This window comes from Pipistrellus hanaki (genome assembly GCF_964339955.1).
Source record: "Pipistrellus hanaki genome assembly, chromosome: 17".
In the NCBI taxonomy this organism is placed as follows: domain Eukaryota; kingdom Metazoa; phylum Chordata; class Mammalia; order Chiroptera; family Vespertilionidae; genus Pipistrellus; species Pipistrellus hanaki.
The window spans coordinates 21752208-21768753 of NC_140519.1; the positions used below are offsets into that span (position 1 = coordinate 21752208).

At 44.5% G+C, this 16546-nt stretch overlaps 1 protein-coding gene across 1 annotated transcript in view; it reads right to left on the minus strand.

The window, feature by feature from the left end:
• CLVS1 (clavesin 1) overlaps window positions 1–16546 on the minus strand; it is a 126327-nt gene that overhangs the window by 101717 nt on the left and 8064 nt on the right. Inside the window, exon 2 of the mRNA XM_084865094.1 lies at window positions 12695–13321. Within this exon, the coding sequence (XP_084721220.1) occupies window positions 12695–13149 (455 nt within the window). The 5' untranslated portion in view covers window positions 13150–13321. The remainder of the gene's footprint in view (window positions 1–12694; window positions 13322–16546) is intronic.

The following is a 16546-nucleotide window of genomic DNA, read 5'->3' on the forward strand; positions in this document are numbered from 1 at the left end:
GGAGAAATCTTGGGAGAAAAACTGTCCACGTTTTCAATGTTGCCCAGTTCCAAATAGACGCTGCGACGGAAGGTGCTTCGTGCCCTGCCTGCTGGTGCGCTGAGCAGAACCAGAGTTCTGAGCATACAGTGCGATGTTAGAAATGCATGCACTGCTACAGCTCATTTACTTTATTTCCTGGGATTCCCCAGAGGCCCTCACCCAAAGCATATAATTCAACAAGCTCAGTTTCCTGGCTTCCTAATCCATAGAAAATTAGAAGGAGAGAGGCTTTTAAAAGCAAGCCTGCTAATAGTAACAATTAACAGCTAAGAGGAGAAAAAAGTACTAACTAAAAAAAAAAAAAAAAAAAAAAAAAAAAAAAAAAAGATCAGATGCACATAAAGCATGGCAGTATGTGCCATGTAACATCAGGACAAGTCCATGTGCTCCAAGAAGTCTCATCCTGATAGTTATTTCCCAGCCCAGGGTACGATTATTTATATTCATTATAGTCACCATTTATCTTGAAGAAAGTATAAGATTATATTTAACAGGGTAGGATGTACATATGCATTCTTGGTGGGTTTTCCCCCCGCTTTTTCTTCTTAAACAGATGGGAATGTAATAAAAATTTAAAAGCCAGCCCTTAAAAAGAAGCCTACACTACTTGAAGGTTTAATGTCTCTGACATGCCCTATTCTCTTACAAAGATATAAGGTACATGAAGTTGTACGGTATTATTCTGAGAAATTTCACAGATCATATATCAAGCTGAAACACTCTACCCGTGGTGTGTGATACACTAATCAGTATGCGTGCTATAAAATTATATGATGGATGAATGCATCAGAAACTCACAAGAAGATGTGTGATCAACGTCTACACAAACCTGTCAGGGCGAGGAGGACACCAAATCGATACAAGAAGGCATTCACTAAAACGGAGGCATAGAGTCAGGTTTCCAATCCCTGAGCTCTGCACTGCACGGGAGGCAGCACCCTGAACAGTGGAGGTATTTATAACCAGAAACCTTGTCTTAATGTGGTCTTATGCACAATGACACAATAGAATACAAAATGCAAGAGTTGAGATGAAGTGATGGTAGTCATCATTATTAGATGAAGAAATTGGCACCTGACCTCATCACACAGTGAACAGAGCCACTGCAGCACCCACAATGTTGACTCCCTGGTTGCCCCCTCCCCACGGGCAACCATAAAGTACATCCTCTATCTCCATTATGTCACGGTGAGAATCGCGAGGCAAAGGGTAGACAGAGCACCCTAGTTTATCCCTTCCTCATCCCCAAATTCAACTGCACACAGCGCCAGGCTCCTCAACAAGAATATGACCATGGGAAAGAGGGTAGGAAGAACCACTCTCATTGGGGCTTTCCACTGTCCCCAACTTCTCCCCACAAGTCAGTCTTTCAAGAGGAGGCCACTGAGCCCCACTCTGTACCCATGGGCACCAAGGATAAAAGACATGACATACTGCCTTCCAGGCGTTTCCCTGAAGCAGAAACAGGAAGCAGTAAAGAAGATCCGTGTGGCTGGCATTGGGGGAGGAACAATGGAGGAGATCCGTCAATGCTCCTGCGTGGGTCATTGAGCTTCCAAAGAAGAGGAGGGCTTGACATGTCCTCAAGCACGAAGCCCAAATTCCTTATGGGAAGCAGAGCCTTCCATTCCTGGCCTCCGCCGACCTGCCCAGCCTCTCCTTCCTCCCTGTGAGCCCTTGTATTCTCTGTGCAATGGAACCAACGGGAGCTCTCCCAACGGGGCCAGCTGTTTCTCCCCCTGGATCACGGCCTAGTGTGCTTTTTGTCTCCAACAGCCTCCCTTACACTTCCTCCTCTCCACGTGCACCATCTAACTTCTCCTTCAAGTTAGAAAATGTCCCCACGCGAGTGTATCTGAGGCCCCAGCTTCCAGGCTGGGCTAGATGCCTCTTGTCCATGCTCTGGTAGGGCCTGGCACCTCACTGTGGGAATGCAGGCTGAGTAAAAAGGTCAGGGAGAGCTGGGAGGAGAGGTGGGAAGAACGGGGAGAGGAGAGACTCATTTGACTCAAGTGGAAGATGTTCTTTGGAGAAAGAAACTGATGCCAAATTCTTAAGCTTTTATATGGCAAAATGCATGGTAAAAAGACTGAACAAACTTTATTAGGAGACACTAAAGGTTCCCAAGCAAGGGTTTCGCAACAAATTCTGAGGAACTGGAGATGAGGTGGCACCGTCAACAGGAGACCCAAACCTCATCAGGCGTCACGAAGGAGGAGAATGAGAAACACTCAGGATCAAACCACCAGCCAGTCCTGCGATTTTTTGTCCAGATTAAATGGCTTCTATTTGAGATGAAGATAACACACCTTTCAAATATTGTTGCAAGGCTTAAGCAAGGCAGCACAAGGAGATCCCAATGCCTGGGGGCATTGCTAGGATAAACATTCTCTGGCCCAGAAAGACCCTGGGTGTTATCCGGGGAATACCATACTTGAAACTAAACCCAGAAGCACTATTCGGGGAGTGCTGGAGACAGAGGCAAAGAGAAGAGAAAAACGATGAGAAACAGAAAGAGAACGTGCAAAGAAAAAACAACACGTCACTTTACAACCTTCACAGCAAAATGTACCCTCTCTTGATTTTCCTGTCTGATGTTACATGTTGCAGTATAGTAGCAATAACTTCTACAGCTTCATAGTAAATGCTCTGAGCGTGATTTACACCCTCTGTGTAGCGCAGGCATTAAATCACTCCCTGAGCTGGTTAAGTCCCGGAGATCACCGGGAGGAGGGATCACCCAGGAACCATATTTAAAGGGCAGGAGTACAGCTCTGAGATTCCGAGCTGGAGGACTGGAGGGTTTCCTTCTCTGCTCTGTAGTATCGCCTTGTAAAGGGATCAGAACAGGCTTCCGGGCTCCTTGAAAGCTCAGGAAAGTAGTCAATAGCCCAGAAGAGCCTCAGATCGTACAGGAAAAGGCCCCACCGCTTGCAATGCACTCAACCAGAAGTCAGCAATGCCCGTGAGAAAGCCTAACAGTGAACGCAGCATGCAGGGAATGCCATGTTTAAAAACTGCCCTTCTCTGGTGTGGCTCAGTGGTTGAACACTGACCCATGAACCAAGAGTTCACAGGTTCAATTCCTGGTCAGAGCACATGCCTGGATGGAGGGTACCATCCCAGGTGGGGGCTGAACAGGAGGAAGCCAATCGATGTTTCTCTGTCATCGATGTCGATCTCTCTCTCTCTCTCTCTCTCTCTCTCTCTCTCTCTCTCTCTCTCGGAATCAATAAAAACAATTTAAAAAAAAATGCCTTTCTCCATGCCTTTTGCTGACCCTGGCGCTTTAAAGAGCAGACATAGGCCATGCCCTCCCTGCAGCCCAGTTTCAAGCGGAGGCATTGAGCATGCTCAGCACTGGCTGAAGGAGGGAGTTATTCTTATCTGCAAGGTAATGCGTGCCCTATCTTTCAAATTCCTGTGTTGCAAGTGTGACCTCCGGAGGAGCAGCTGGCCTGGAAAGGTATGCTGTCAATCAAAGCCTGCTCTCTGGATCCTGTGGCCCCTCACCACAACCCCCCCCCCCCACCTTTGTGACAACATCACAAAAGCCATGTGACACCTGGTACCTTCCTGAGGGCAGCCACCGGGTTCGGTGGGGACCTACACGCTGTGTTATCTCGGAACAGAGACCCCACTGCTCTCCCTTCCATTCAATCCACCAGGGGGACGGCTGCTAACCGGCAAGCTTCCAGGGGCCTGAGCTCCGTGGAAAGGGGATGCTGACAGTGGGCAGAAAGCCGCGGAGCCAGGGCCAAGCGGCACTCCAGGGTGAGCCCTGAAGAATGTCTGATAAGGAGTTTCTGCGGGGGAAGACGAGGATTTAAAAGAACGATCTGAAGAGCTATTTGGTTGACCCACATGACAAGCGATATGCTGGTCCAGTGGGGTGAGGGAGCAGCATACACTGTACTAACTTCATTCCCTCGACATTCATTGCCAGCTTTTCGGGAGCACATGATAGAGGTGTATTCTATTTAATGAGATCTTTCAGCTGTATGAGAAATCGTATCTCGGGCATTTTAGACTGGATTAGGTGGAAGCGGGAAACCACCTGCAGGATGGAAGAAAAGAAATGGCTGTCTGTGTGCCAGGCCCCTTCCCTATCTCAGATCAGTTAATCCTCCCGGCGCGAACAGGCACACAGGATTATTACAGACAGAGGATACTGAGAGAGGGCGAGAGGAGGTACGCATCTTGCCAAGGTCACAGAGCTCGTAAGCTGCACAGCTGGGGATCTGCTTGCCAACTGAAGATCTGCCCTTGAACACATTTAATTTCTTTTTTAAAATATATTTTTGTTGATTTTAGAGAGGAAGAGAGAGGGAGGGAGAGAGAGAAACATCAATGATGAGAGAGAATCATTAATTGGCTGTCTTCTGCAGGCCCCACACTGGGGATGTAGTCTGCCACCTGGGTGTATGCCCAGGCCAGGAATTGAACTGTGACCTCCCAGTTCATAGGTTAATGCTCAACCACTGAGCCACACTGGCCGAGCCCTTGAACACATTTTAATACAGAAATGGGTGGGCAAAGATGGTGCCTTCTGTCACTATCTTAAATCAGATCCATATTAAGACCACTTTTTGTAATGTATTCCAAGCAACATCCAGATTCTCTTATTGGGCTGGGATTTTTAATATTCAAAGTTATTGTCAAATTATTAGGGCAGAGAGAGATTGCGTTAGATTCTCAACTTCTGAGTTGCCTGGTTTCTGTGAGATTGGGGTTTGTGGCCACAGGATTTGCCTTTTGAGCTGAGGTCCTTTTCCAGTCTGTTGAGACCTTGAGTTACTGGTGGAGGCTTGCTTCCTGAAATCTCACTGAGAGAGCCCTCCTGAATGTATGATCTACTGACCCCAAATTTTGGCAAAGGGGGGCTAGTGGTGAGCTGTGCAGCATGGCATTTTAACTGTGGAGTTAGCTCCAAGATCCAGTTCATTTTAGCCACTTACCGGCTGTGTGACCTTGGGTAAGTTACCTAACCTCTCTGAACCTCAATTTCATCATCTGCAAAATATGGATATTAATAGTGCCCTTTGTAAGAGCATTGCTGCCTGACATGTGGGAAGCAGCTGGGAAGCGCTCAATGTTGTTTGTTTTCGTGGTTGTAATAATTCTCTTTCTCTTCAGTCCATTTTTTCCCCTCATTCCTCAACTCATAACAACTAGAAAACTGACACAGAACGATGCTGGGAATCTAAATGTGGGAATATTTCAGGCTACACATTTTTTTAAAAAACAAAAACTTCTATTAACACGCTTTGGGGGTTGGGGAGGAGGATCAACTCCTGGCACTGGTGAGAAGCATAAAAACCCACTTGGCTTGCCTCTCCTCTTTTTGCCTCACTAATATCTGCGCATTGGTACGTCAGACATCTGACCCCTTTCTTATCACACGCTCTTAGACTGAGGGCAGTTCACTGAAGGAGGCACAGACTCCTTGCTACTTGTGAAAAGCTCTTTTATGCTCTTGCAGAAGCCAAAGGTGAACCTCAACCAACCTATTTATAGTTTGCAGAGTTATATCCCACCTACTGCCTCGGGGTTCTCATCAGAAGACAGAACCTACATCATGCTCGTCTCCCACTGCCAAGGCACACCACCGAGCTGTCAGGGCCGTGTGCCACGTCAGCGCGCTGGCGGCTGCCACAGGTCAGCAATCACGGGTGACATTTGAAGGAGCTGCTATGGCCAGCATATCCATCAAATAAATTACTGCCTGGCGTGAGGGGACAAGAAACAGCTGAACGCCGTGCCAGAACAAATGCTCCCTCCGAACAGACAGACTCCAGGTTGCTTTCTGCATTATAGAGTGAACGTGAGTGTCCTTGCTTTCAGAGCTGTGAAGGCAAGAAGATCAAGTACCCTAGTCACATTCCCATCATGCAATGCCCGAAGGGACAGGGGACGCCCGATGCCTTTCTGGGATGTTGAGCTCCGGTCAAGGAACGTGGCCTTTGACCTTCAGGAACTTGCACAGAGAGAGCTGGCTGTAGCCATTCAGTATGTTGAGCCAGTGCAAGAAGGAATGAATGAGGCGTGGATCTGTCCCACGTAGGGGTGTCGAACTCAATCAGAGAAGGGGCCAAAATCTAAAATCCAGCCTAAATCGCAGGCCGAATGGTTTACTGAACAGTCATAAACTGACAATGTCATAAACTGACAGCGGAGTGCAGTGATGACAGCGCGGTGCGGGCCACATTGCAAGGCCTGGCGGGCTGGATTTAGCCCGCGGGCCTTGTGTTTGACACATGTGCTAAAGGATAACAAGAGTTGTCTATTGGTCAGCACCTCATCTGTTTTCTCATTTGCTCACACTGATACTGTTGGTCCCTCTCTGCTGCCTTTTTTTTTTTTCCTACTCATATTAGGAACTGAACCTCCAAAATCATCTCAACTTGCTGTGCACCCAGCTTCTAATGCACATTCCTCACTGTCCGAGCCCCACAAGAATGACATTATTGTTTACACTGGGCCTCCCTGGGTCTCTTGGCTAAAAGGTTGAGCTGAGGGAGGGTGTGAGAAACCTCGAATTTGGACCCTAAGTGCATTTTGCCACTTAGCAACATGCCACTGGTTCAGCTTTTGTTTGTAGGAGGCTTCAGGAGCTCTGAGTTCGGTGTAAGAGTGAGACCATAGCTTGGGCTTTGTGGAAAAGTTGTCTTCACATTCAGACAGACTAGGGAAGAATCCCACCTGTTATCTATTACCTGTATACAATGCAGATCCTTGTGGGGCTATGGTAGGGATTAGGAAAAAATATATGAAGCACTTAGCACAAAAGCACTTAACAAAGGGTAGATACTGACATTGGTGCTAGGACCTTCTAGACACCCCTGCACCCTCAAAAAAAAAAAAATCAGGGGTTCTAATGAAGGACTTAGAAATATGACGGTGGTCTTTTAGGTCATCACAATGCCTTGAGGGAGGGGATACTAAACATTCCACAGTGCTGGACACAATCCTACACATTAAAATGGAGCAGCTCCAATAGCCAACAGCGCTCCTTTTGAGAATCACTGCCTGTAACCTTCAGGTCCTCTACTGTCTCATTGTATGCACCCACATATTGGTCTACCACCAAGAAGTCCACTTGCAGCCTCTCAGAAGCTCCATGGGTATTTTGAAAATATCTAATCACTCAGGGACTGAGCAGTTGGCTCCAGATGTCTTTGGGATGAACTTGAAATTGGAAGCCTTCAGTCTGAGCCTATTTTTCCATTGATGAGTCATATAGTTCCCCAATTAGAAGGTAACTTCTCCTTCTTGAACTTCTTCTTTATCATCTGTCACTTAGTGATACTAAAACTCTGCAATGGTTAAGATAATTCAACCAGAAAATGTACATGGAAATGCCTGGAAACCATCATGGCTTGGGCAGCTGTATATGGATGTACAGTACTATCCTAATAAATAAAAAGCCAGGGGCTGTCACAACCAAAACAACCAGATGTAGTACTGAGCAACAGGCTGTGTGGGGTGACAAGGCAGGCAGGGGGTTTAGTGAGGGACCAAACAACTGAACAGCAGGCTGCGTGGAGTGACCAGGCTGGTGGGCCAGGGCACTTGGGGGTGACCAGGCCATCAGGGTGGGGCAGCAGTTAAGGGTAACCAGGCCAGTGGGGGGGTTGGGGGGGTGGGGGAGGCAATCGGGGGCAACCAGGCTGGCAGGCAGAAGCTGTTAGGCGTGATCAGGCTGGCAGTGGGGACAGTTAGGGGCTATCAGGCAGGCAGACAAATGAGCAGTTAGGAGCCAGTGATCCCAGATTATGAGAGGGATGTCCAACCGCTGGTTTACACCCCATCCCCAGGATCAGACATCCCCCGAAGGGTCCTGGATTGGAGAGGGTGCAGCCTGGGCTGAGGGGACCTCCCCCCCCCCCCCCCAATGCATGAGTTTTGTGCACCAGGCCTCTAGTGTACTATAATATAATTGAATAGGAGCCAACTTAAGGCTCTTTCTTCTCTTGGGAAATCTGATTGACCTAAGCAGTGCTGTGCTGAACTGGTTGGAGCATAAATCACAAGGAAAAACCAATAATCCTTATTCCGCCTTCTTAAAAATGTTGATGTATTATTCATAGGAATTTTTTGAATTTTTATTTTAAAAAATATTGTGTGATATTTTTAGTCTTATTTATTTATTTATTTATTTATTTATTTATTTATTTAGGGGTGAAGGCGACCAGGGGTGGGGCCGGCTGGGAGGAGGGGCTGCGAGAGGTTGGCCAGATGCCTCAACCCCACATTGGCCAGTTTGCTGGCTGCATTGGGCATCATAACAACCTGTTTTTCTGGTCATTACAGCGTTCTGGTTACTGGCTTTTTATATATATAGATTTATTTCAGACAGCAAGGGAAGGGGAGAGATAAAAGCATCAATGATAAGAAAGAATCATTGATTGGCTGCCTCCTGCATGTCCCACACTGGGGATCAAGCCGGCAAGCTGGGCATGTGCTCTGACCAGAAATCGAACCATGACCTCCTGGTTCATAGGTCATCGCTCAACCACTGAGCCATGCTGGCCAGGCGGTATGACAATATTATTTACTTTGAGTGATTTGGTGGCCTCTTAAATTTTTGCATCCTAGGCAAATGCCCCACTCCCTCACCCTTGTCCTGATTCTTAATCTCCAACCTAGTTGGTTGTGCCTTTTTTATGTGTTTTTTTTTTTTTTTTTTTTTTTTTTTTTTTTTTTTTTTTCAGACAGAGAGGAAGAAAGGAGTGGAAGAGAGAAACATGCATGTGAGAGTAAAACAATGAATGATGTGCTGTCTCCTACACACCCCTACCAAGCATCAAGCCCACAACCTGGGCATGTGACTTGGCCAGAATTGAACCAGCAACCTTTCAGTGCATGGAGACAATGACTGAACAACTGAGACATGCCAGCCAGGGTGAAGTTGGTTGTGCTTTAATGCAAACCTTTTATCCCGTGTTCTGTATGGTGGGAAAAGAGCCTACTAGATTAATTGCCTCCTTAGAGTAATTCCATATATTTGTCAGGAGTAACCAAGTTATTCTTCAGCCCTTTTTTCTCTCCACTAAATTATCCTAATTTAGCTTTTCCTTACAGTGCCTTGGCTGCCTTACAGAACCGACTTTCCAAATAATTTACAACCTAGCTGCTGATTTCTGAACTTTTAATTGCGATAAACAAACAATACCCTGACAAAAGAATCTCAAGTGTAACTTTATACTTTGTGATTTGTTTCCCCCTCTCCCCCCACCCCCCCACTAATGTACTTGGAGACAAGCTGGTCTACACGTAGTACTGATGGATGTTACTGTCATCTATGGTGGGGCCTTTATTATCTGGACTCCCCAAATGTCTTTCTTATATCCTAAGAATATAATAAATACCCTAAGATGAAGTGATGTCTCTGAGTTAGCACAGAGAATTTTGGAACTCAGTGGCTTGAAGTCTCAGTTGCATCTTTCATATTTTTCCAAGCTGAGAAAAGCATCAAATCTTGCCACCCTTAGAAATTACATCTTGTGACCCATGATTGTAGGTATTGGCCTGATTTGAATTTTTTTTCTTAAGAAACATTGGCCATTTATTGAACACCAATTATACCAGCCTATGATCATTATCACTCCCACTTTACAGGTGAGAAACTGATGGTAGTAAAAATTGAAGCCACTCGCTCAGGATCACATGGTTGGTTGGGAGGGCATTTAATCACGATTCTATTCTGCCTCTTGGACACCATCAAGGAGGGCCTTTGGGGCTCATCCTTGCAACAGCTCCCCAGGTCAGATATTACACCCACTTTCACTTGATTAAATTGATATTCCAGAAGGGAAAATAACTTTACCAAGTTTTCCTCTTTTTAACTGAGTAAAATCCATGGGAAACGTGCTCGGCCAGTCGGGCTGCATGGCCACGTGCAAGTGTGCAACTCAGAAAAAAGTAAGAAATAGATTTCATTTTTATCAGATCTTAACAAGAAAATTGTAGGTTTTTGTCAAGGCTGATATGAGTTGAGGTGAGAAAGATCAAAAGGCTCATTGAGCAATAGCGTCCCCTTCAGTCACTATCACAGTCCAAGCGGATGAACTGAAATGTAAACTATGCTGACCTTGAAAGCTTCATTTTATGGATGAATATGTGGGTGCTGATTTAATCTAATGCATTTCAGTTCATCCTGGCAGCCTCGGAAAACCATGGAAGCCAGACAGCTCTCTGCCATGGCCCCGTTTCTGGAGGAGACCAGTTTGTGCTCCGTAGCCCAGAGCACTCCTGCTCCTCAGTTGGCACACCTAATCCAGGCAGATGGGCCCTGCCTGTGCCTCTGGATGATCCTGCCTCCCAGCCTTCACCAATATACACTTCTGTTCATGGTGTCTGGGTCTAGAACAATGAGATTTACATAGTTTAATAAATATTAATAACCACTTTAATCTCAGTAAACCTTTTGTATGAGACATTCAAATCACTTCCCAGTCACCACAGGCACCCAGCGAGAGTGAAGTAATCATTTGGCAAAGCTGTGCCAACTTCCCCAGGCCTTTAGGGCCCCCTTTAGGCTGGATCTGGGTAACAGGGAACATGTTTAGGGAGAAAACAAACAAGTGCTTCAGACGGATGCACAGGCAGATGGCACCCATCAGCCCACCCCGTTTTCAAGCATTGCACTCCTGTCTACATTTTTAATGTATTTACCATCTACGCTCTCTTATTTTTGCAGTGGGATGTTTTATAATGTTAATAATACTACCAAAAGCTGATATTAAGGGCTTGCCAGGTGCCAAATAATGAGCTGTATTCCTAAATGCATGATCTCATTCAGTCCTCCCAATGACATTATTAGACAGACATCAGTATCATCCCCATCTTGCAGATGAGAAAACTGAGACCCAGAGAGGTTGCTTGTCCCAAGTCATACTAGTATAACCAATAAATCACATGACAGTGTGACCACATTCTAACCGAGGCTTGTTTGCTTCTAATGATCTCTGGCTGCCAATGGCATAGTTGCATCATTCACCTTCCTATGAAAACCAAAATACTTAGAACAAATAGTATTTTTACAGTTTGAAAAATATTGACTCAAGTAGACCCAGCCTCGGTGGGAGAAAGGGAGAGATTACCTCCAAAAGCCTAGTGGATTAAGAGCCTGTAATGTGAATTTTAAAATCCCTTTCCATTCACAGCTTTAGGCTAAATGAGCTTCACACTCATGAGCCATTAAAGCTGGGAAGTAACTCAGGAAGTACCTCAAGCTTCTTATTTTACACTTGAGGAAACTGAGGAAGAAAGAAATGAAGTAGTTCATCCAAGGCTATCATAATTGTAAACATTTGGATTATTCTCTCAAAGACTTGCTTCATATTGCTATTTATTATTCTTAAGGCATTCTGAGATATACACACAGGCCAAATGCTAATGGAAAATAAGATATTTTGCTATGGCTTACTTCTTTATGTGTAAATCACTACATACTGGCTCCTGTCTATGCCTCATCTGCCTTAGCAGATGGACGTTCTAGAACACTTACAACTAAGCACAAATGAAGTCAGCTTGATTATTCTCCAGAATCATCAAACAATTTCCTGTTCTCAAATCCAAATGTTAATGTGCCATTCTCAAAAGGACAGCCATCCCGTCTAGTTTAAGACTGACGTCCTGTGTTGACAGGCTGTGCCACAGAAGGAATTCTCGCATGGTAGACGGGAGTTAGCAGCTTACATGTTTGCACCATTGCTGGACAGTGGGCTGCACAAGGAGCTCTTGGCTGGCAGGGACCGTATGTTTTCACCATTGTCCTCAGTGCCCAGTACAAGCTCTGGTGCAAAGTCTATTCCAGTGGTTCCCACCCTTTTTTGGCCATGCCCCACCTAAAGCGTCTCTAAAATCCTGATGCCTTCCCTGTGACATATAATTCTTATTAAAACGGTAAACTCCTATTCACACAGAGGAAGCGTAAAAGGCCATTAAGTTGGTCTAAAGCAGGCTTCCAAAGAATGTGGCATCCATGACAGAGAAAGATAAAAGAACAAAAGGACAACTGAAGAACTGAGGAAGAAATCACTAAGAAATTGTTAAAATAATAATAACAACAATCATAATAATATGAAGTGATATGAAAAATAGCAAATAAAGTTTCAAACCATATCATAGAGAACTGAAATGCATAAATATGGCACAATACATATTTATATACTGTATATGAGGCCCCTAGAACCATAAGAAATGCAAAAAGACTTACTGTTAATAACTCATTCTCAAATCACCCACTTAAAATCAAATTGCCCCCCACTGGTCTATACTCATTAAATGTTTGTTGAGTGAATGATGGATAGCAGACTATAAAAATCTGGAAATCTTTCTCATTAATAATTCTTTGGAATGAGGGGCTCATCATGAACACTTATGGATTAACAGAGCAGAAACACAGACAGGCCAAGCTCAACTGCAGACCTAACCAAATTCTAGACTCTGAAAACCCGGCATATGCCCCAAATTGAACTGTGACCTCCTGGTTCATAGGTTGGCACTCAACCACTAAGCCATGCCTGCTGGGCTGGAATATATATTGTTTTTTAATGAAAGCCTACTATCTATAAAGCCATAAAGCCCCAACATGCAATGGCTATGCTTATGAACAAGAAAAAACAAAGACGCTATCTACATTTACCTACTCTGGTCCCAATTGGCTGCAAACAGCAGGAGAATCTTCCTGCCGTAGTGGTCGCGGTTTTCCAGCACTCCAGGGAACCCGTCAATGAGCGCCCTCTTAATGCCCGGGTCATCAGCCTTGAAGTTTTTGAACATGTCCAGGTTTAGCTGGCGGTACTGAAAGTACTGGGCCAGGAGTCTGAAGGCATCTGCTTGGTGAAACTTCCTGGCTCGGAGAAATCTCAGGATGAAGGCATCATCTGTGCGTAAAAATCCAATGTCAGGCCTGGTGATGATCATGTCCCTGACCTGCTGAATATCCTGGTGTAAAATATCTGGGTTTTCATTCAGTTCCAGGCGAGCTTTCTCTATAGTCTCTGGACTAAGTCCAGACTGTAAGTGGGTCATCTTGGCCAAATCTCCTTTCCAAGGGTTTAATTGCTGATATTTGGGAAGAAGAGAAACTGGTCCCATTCACGTGAAGGTCTGCTGAAACCCTGGCCCACTCCACAGCTGTTTTACTTCCAGGCAGCCACGGAAACAGACAGAGCAAGGGTCTTCGTTCTGTTCCTGGGAGACAGTAGGACATCCAGGTCCTATGTAGTGGTAGTGCTCCAAAGGAGAAGCAGAACCGAGGCCATGGCCACTGCAAGACAAGAGAAACAAAACAGAGATGATGGGCAGATGAATGGATCTGAGATATAAAAGCAGTGCATTCTGCTTCCAGTCTGTTAGATTAGGTATCCAATGGACAATGAGTAAATTATCTTCACAAGGGTACATTTGGCATAATTTTATTGACAAACTGAACACATAATATGCAAGTGTTTGAAATATGTTGCGGAATTTTTCAGTTACATTGACTAGTTAACATAATAGTGTGCAGTCGGATTAGAAACAGATTGCACTTTTATTAATTGCCCTGAGAGAGAGTAAGAAGAAAGATCCTTTTCTGCTGCAGCATGCTTTATGGGGCTATTCACAGGCCCAGCTATGGCAGAGGAATTATGGCCGCTGGACAATTTACTGCTTCCCATTAGCCTCTATCCTCAAATAGATGTATCTTTCAAAGAATCCCCCTCCCCTACTTTTTTTAAGGGCGGCCATTTCTATCTTAACAATAATGAAGGGACGGTTAAAGGTCACCCCATCCTAATTCCAAAGGTACCTAATTACTAAAAACTGAACTAACAACAATGGGGGAGGGGGAGGGAAGGGCAGCCTTATAACTGGGAGCCTGACCTTCAATAATCAAATGCAACAGCATTGGAGAAGAATGCTTACATGTGGACATTTATAAGGGGGCATTATTATTTGTCTTTGTCAAACTTCTGCAGGGAAGGCAAAAGGAATCAAAACTCTATGTCGCCTCCCTTCCTAATACAATATCTATATGGGCTCAAACATGATTCCATTTTATATACATTGTTTGTTGCTCTGAGATATGACTTTATTCTTAACAATGATTATTTTAATCATCTCAGATACATTCTTTAAGACTTCTCCACTTAAATGGTACAAAGAGAGGCACCCATATCTTTCTCATTGTAAGTATAAATGTTTAAACTCAGACATCTGTTTGTTCTAATCTGGAAGCTCCAAAAATCAGAAGGCATAAATGAACTTGGAGGCTTGGATTTTCCCCCTAGCATTCCTAAGACAACAGTATCTCCAAAAAGAGGCAGAATATTTACTCCCAACCTAATTATTGTTGCTAATGCTTTATCATACAAAGTAATTTAAAAGCCAAAGTAATTTCTCTGCTTAATTTAGGACTAGCAGTATTTTCTTAAGCGAAATAATCAACTTGCACATTTCTGCTTTTTACTGCTTTTGCAAAAACAGCATTTAGCTTTGTAATGTGTGGAGACAAGAAATAGAACAGATCCTTGGTTCTCACTGATTTTAAGGGAAGGAAAGGAAACAACAACAAAAAATAAAGCAATGGAAGAAACTCAAAACCCATCTAGTTCAATGACCACCTGATGTTAAAATTCCCTCTCTAGCAGCCTCACCACCCCCCCTTCAAAAAGTTCTCGTGTTTGATGTTCCCCTCTTCCAATTCATCCCTACCTCACTGCAATCTATCTTTGATTGCTCTTACCAACCAATAGCCAGGATGATCATGTAAATTATTATTCAAATTTAGATGCTAGGGGGCACTAATATAATAACGCTGGAACAATAGGCATAAACTGGGACAGTTCCAAGCAAACCAGACAGATGGTCACCCTACTAGAGAATGACCTTTCTGTTGCTATATCCAATAGACAAATTTCAATGCCTACTATGAGTGACCTCTATTAGTATTTGATACTGATGACTTCATTCTTCTTGAAACTCTCCCTTCCTCCCCCTCTTTTCTCTGACTCCACAGACCCTGGTTTTTCTCTTAGCCTTCTGTCCTTTCCTGCTTAGTCATCTCTGTGCTCACCACTTGACATCAATGTGGTGTTTTCCAGGCTCCTGCCCAGGGTTTGATCATTTTACCTGGATCGCTTCAGTCCATCGCTATCTCCTGATCTTCAGGCTATTCAACTGCCTACTGAACACCTCCACTTAGCTGCCCCAAACTCAATGTGTACAAAACTGAACTAGTCGTAGTTTCTCATTCTTAATTTGCTCCTCCACCTCTGTACATCTCTCAGTGACTGACATCATCCTCTGTACAGCTTCCCACGCTAGACACCTGGGAGTCAGCTATTATTCCACCCTCTCCCTTACCACCCACTTCCAGGAAATCACTTCCATAATATTTCTCAGATGTGACCAATGTTCCCTATCTATTTTTACTGCCTTTGTTTGACCACATTGCTCCTCATCTGTTTAGTACATTCCCCCTATGGTAGCCTTGATGCCAGCCTTGCTTTTTCCTAGTCTATTCCCTATATTACAGTTGAAATCTGCTCATGTCACTCCTTGATTGACATTGATCAATAGCTACCAATTATCCTAGGATAAAGCTATGTAACATGGTTTCTAAGACCCTTCATCATCTGTTCTCTATCAATCACCATCTGATCATATAGCACACTAAGCCACTGCAGTTTCTCTTATTTCTGTAGGCCTTGGCAAAGATGCTCTCTCTGCCTACAATGACTACTGGTTAACTCCCCCTTTCCCTTCAGGAGTCATCCTGGAGATCATTTTCTTCAGGAAACCCTCAATGATCTTCAGAGGTCATGAGTAGCTCCAAAGCCCCTACCACACCACATATTCCTGCCTTCTCCCTGTCCCCCTCTTTTCTCTTAACTCCTTGCAGAGAAGAGCTGGGACTCATCCATCTGTGCATCCTCATTACAGTATGTGGTACAAAGAGGGTCAGCTTCATGAACAGATAGACTTTGTTGTGTTACTTCCTACTCCCGGTGCCTATAACGGTGCCGGACACAGAGTAGGTGCTCAGAAAATATAGAGAGAGAATATATGAATAAAGCACTCAAAATATTATTGCAGTGAGTAAGTGGTTTCCCCTTTTGTCTGGGAGCATCGGGACCCAATGAGGCATTGCAGCTGACTTTTCATTTCCTCTCTCATTTACAAAGTATTTTGTTCCCTGAGAGAACTTAGCCTGGGCACATTGTCCTTCAGAGAATCACCCCTTGAAGCATCGTGGGTGATGTTCACAGTTCTAAGCCATGTTGCAAAAATGCTTAGCGCACAAGGCATAGTGCTGGCTTGTCCCCTGCAGAAGATTTAAAGATACTGGGAGTAAGCTACTTACTTCACAGTTCAGGGGGCTCAACAATGTTTTTGAGATAAATTACTGTGGGTTCAAGGGGAGAGTTGAGGTTGCATTTTTCACGGCCCACTTGCACACATAGCTGTGCCTCCAATCTATACTATCTGAAATAAATGTGCTTCAATCTAT